Source organism: Lichtheimia ornata (assembly GCF_029851405.1).
Source record: "Lichtheimia ornata isolate CBS 291.66 chromosome Unknown scaffold00309, whole genome shotgun sequence".
Classification (NCBI taxonomy): domain Eukaryota; kingdom Fungi; phylum Mucoromycota; class Mucoromycetes; order Mucorales; family Lichtheimiaceae; genus Lichtheimia; species Lichtheimia ornata.
In genome coordinates, this window is record NW_026695628.1 from 1 (window position 1) to 2039 (window position 2039).

The following is a 2039-nucleotide window of genomic DNA, read 5'->3' on the forward strand; positions in this document are numbered from 1 at the left end:
GTACAAGGATGAATCATCAATGAATAGCTCAACAATACGGCGTGAATGATCTGAGTGCAGACGTGCACCACAGTTATCGGGATAGCTTTCACTTATGTGACGAAGAAGTGTTGAACGGTTTTCGGTGCGAGAAGTGAAGTCAAAAAACAAACTCGGGCACGAAGCAGGGGATCCACCAACTTTCCACACATTGGAATGGGTGGTTTTGTCAAGTGCATTGCTGGTCAAAGATTCTCGAATTGCAGTAGGACGTTGAACGCGAGCAGCTCTCGCATAAGATATAGGTGGTGTACTAGATTGGGTGCCTGTTTCCTTATCAGGCGATTTGATTGAATTCGCGGAAGACATGGGTCGACCTCTTCGATGACGACGACAAAAAATATTTTTTGGGCTGTTTACGACATTGAACGCGAAACTTTCACACAAGGTGCTGTTGGCCAAGCCGAGCCTATTGCTCTACTAAAAACCCCACATTTCATTGTAAAGTTTGGAGATACAGGCGTCTTTATGTTTTACCTATGCTCGCTGTAAGCGTGATCAAGTTGCTTTTTCCTAGTGAATGGTGTCGGCTGCATTAACGGAAAGATGGAGAGCTGAGTGAAATGACATGTGGTGGTTACACAAACACGTCCTTGATAGATTGTTGCACAAATGGATGATGATGATGATTGCCTTTTGTGAAGATACGTAAGTAAAACAGCATTCAATAATGAATGTGTGTCAAGGTATGTATCACATTTGCATGTAGAAGAAAGTCGAGCTGCATAAACCAATTTGTATATGTAAAAAGATACATATACATATTGAATGAGTCACTCATCCTGAAACTCAATGGAGGGATCTCTTCTCTTCTCAAGCTCATCCCACTTCCCACTCCTCCTTATTGTATCACAAAGCCATGTACTTCTTGCATGACCGATAACCGGACCACCTTTATTATTCCATCTTCGAAACAATAGTATGTAATCCACAAGCTAGCAACCTCCAACAAGCGTGTAATAAATAAACAATGCTTTATTTCATCTAGCTATCTTGCTATGTACTGTACATTGCCACCACCATCGTCGTAGTCGTCCTCCGTCATCATTCCTACTCGTACTCGTCACCAGTCGTCAATCTCATCCGTCACACCAAGCATCCAAAAAATACACAAGTTGAAAAGAATGGGATCTTGCAGGCTTCCTTTTGAATCTCGTTGTCGTCATCATTGTCATTGTTGTGAATGTCGTTATCATCGTAATCGCCATTGCTGTGTATGTGGTAATCATCGTAATCGTCGTCTCTATAAATAAGAAATCAAGCAAGTTAGACCATACGATGCCGGGAATGATGACGAATTGTTATACCGTTAGGCGATCCTCTCCAAGGAAGAAAGCAAATCAGAAGGAATTCACAAACTAAATCACCACCATACGAGCAACGTCGGGCGATCCCTTGTTCTTGAGAAAGCACTGCACGAATCACGCAAGGCCAGTTCGATCCATGGCAAGGAAGGACATCACTTACGTAGAGTCCAGGTTCATCGTTGTCCTCATTCATCCTCTCCAAAGAAATAATGATCCCCAATCCTTCCCATCATTTCACACCTTATGAAAAGAAATCCTCAAAGGGAAAGAACGAGCCTATCACGAGAAAAGCGTGTTGGTTCACACTGATGTCAACACATTCACAAGCTGTTGCAAATCCCCTTTTACCTCAACACGGTGACCATGCTCTTCCAAAAATCCATCGTCATCGACCCATCCTCAACTCAACGCAGGCCTATAGAGCCCTGGACGCGTTCCAAGAAGCCTTTCCAGCACACTTGGCTAGTGCAGAGCGACGCAGCGGCCACTTGATACAGGCTGGGACTTGAACCCAAAGAGATGATGATGATGCCCCAAGTTGCATTGCCTGACCAAAGAAACCTATTCAATTCATTATTAGCACACACACAATAAAACACCCTTTTCATTGTTTGTTTCATTGTACTTGCCTTTTCCATATACACAAAGACCCGTTGTTGTTGGTTACTGGAAACCCGAAAATCATGGTGTAGT

At 43.3% G+C, this 2039-nt stretch overlaps 1 protein-coding gene across 1 annotated transcript; it reads right to left on the reverse strand.

Annotated features, from left to right (window-relative positions):
- On the reverse strand, positions 1-348 carry O0I10_013199 (uncharacterized protein; the record flags this gene model as incomplete). Its single annotated transcript, XM_058493007.1, has 1 exon — positions 1-348. A coding segment is annotated over one exon (348 nt), but the record flags the coding sequence as incomplete, so codon positions are not given.
- Positions 349-2039: the final 1691 nt, after the last annotated feature.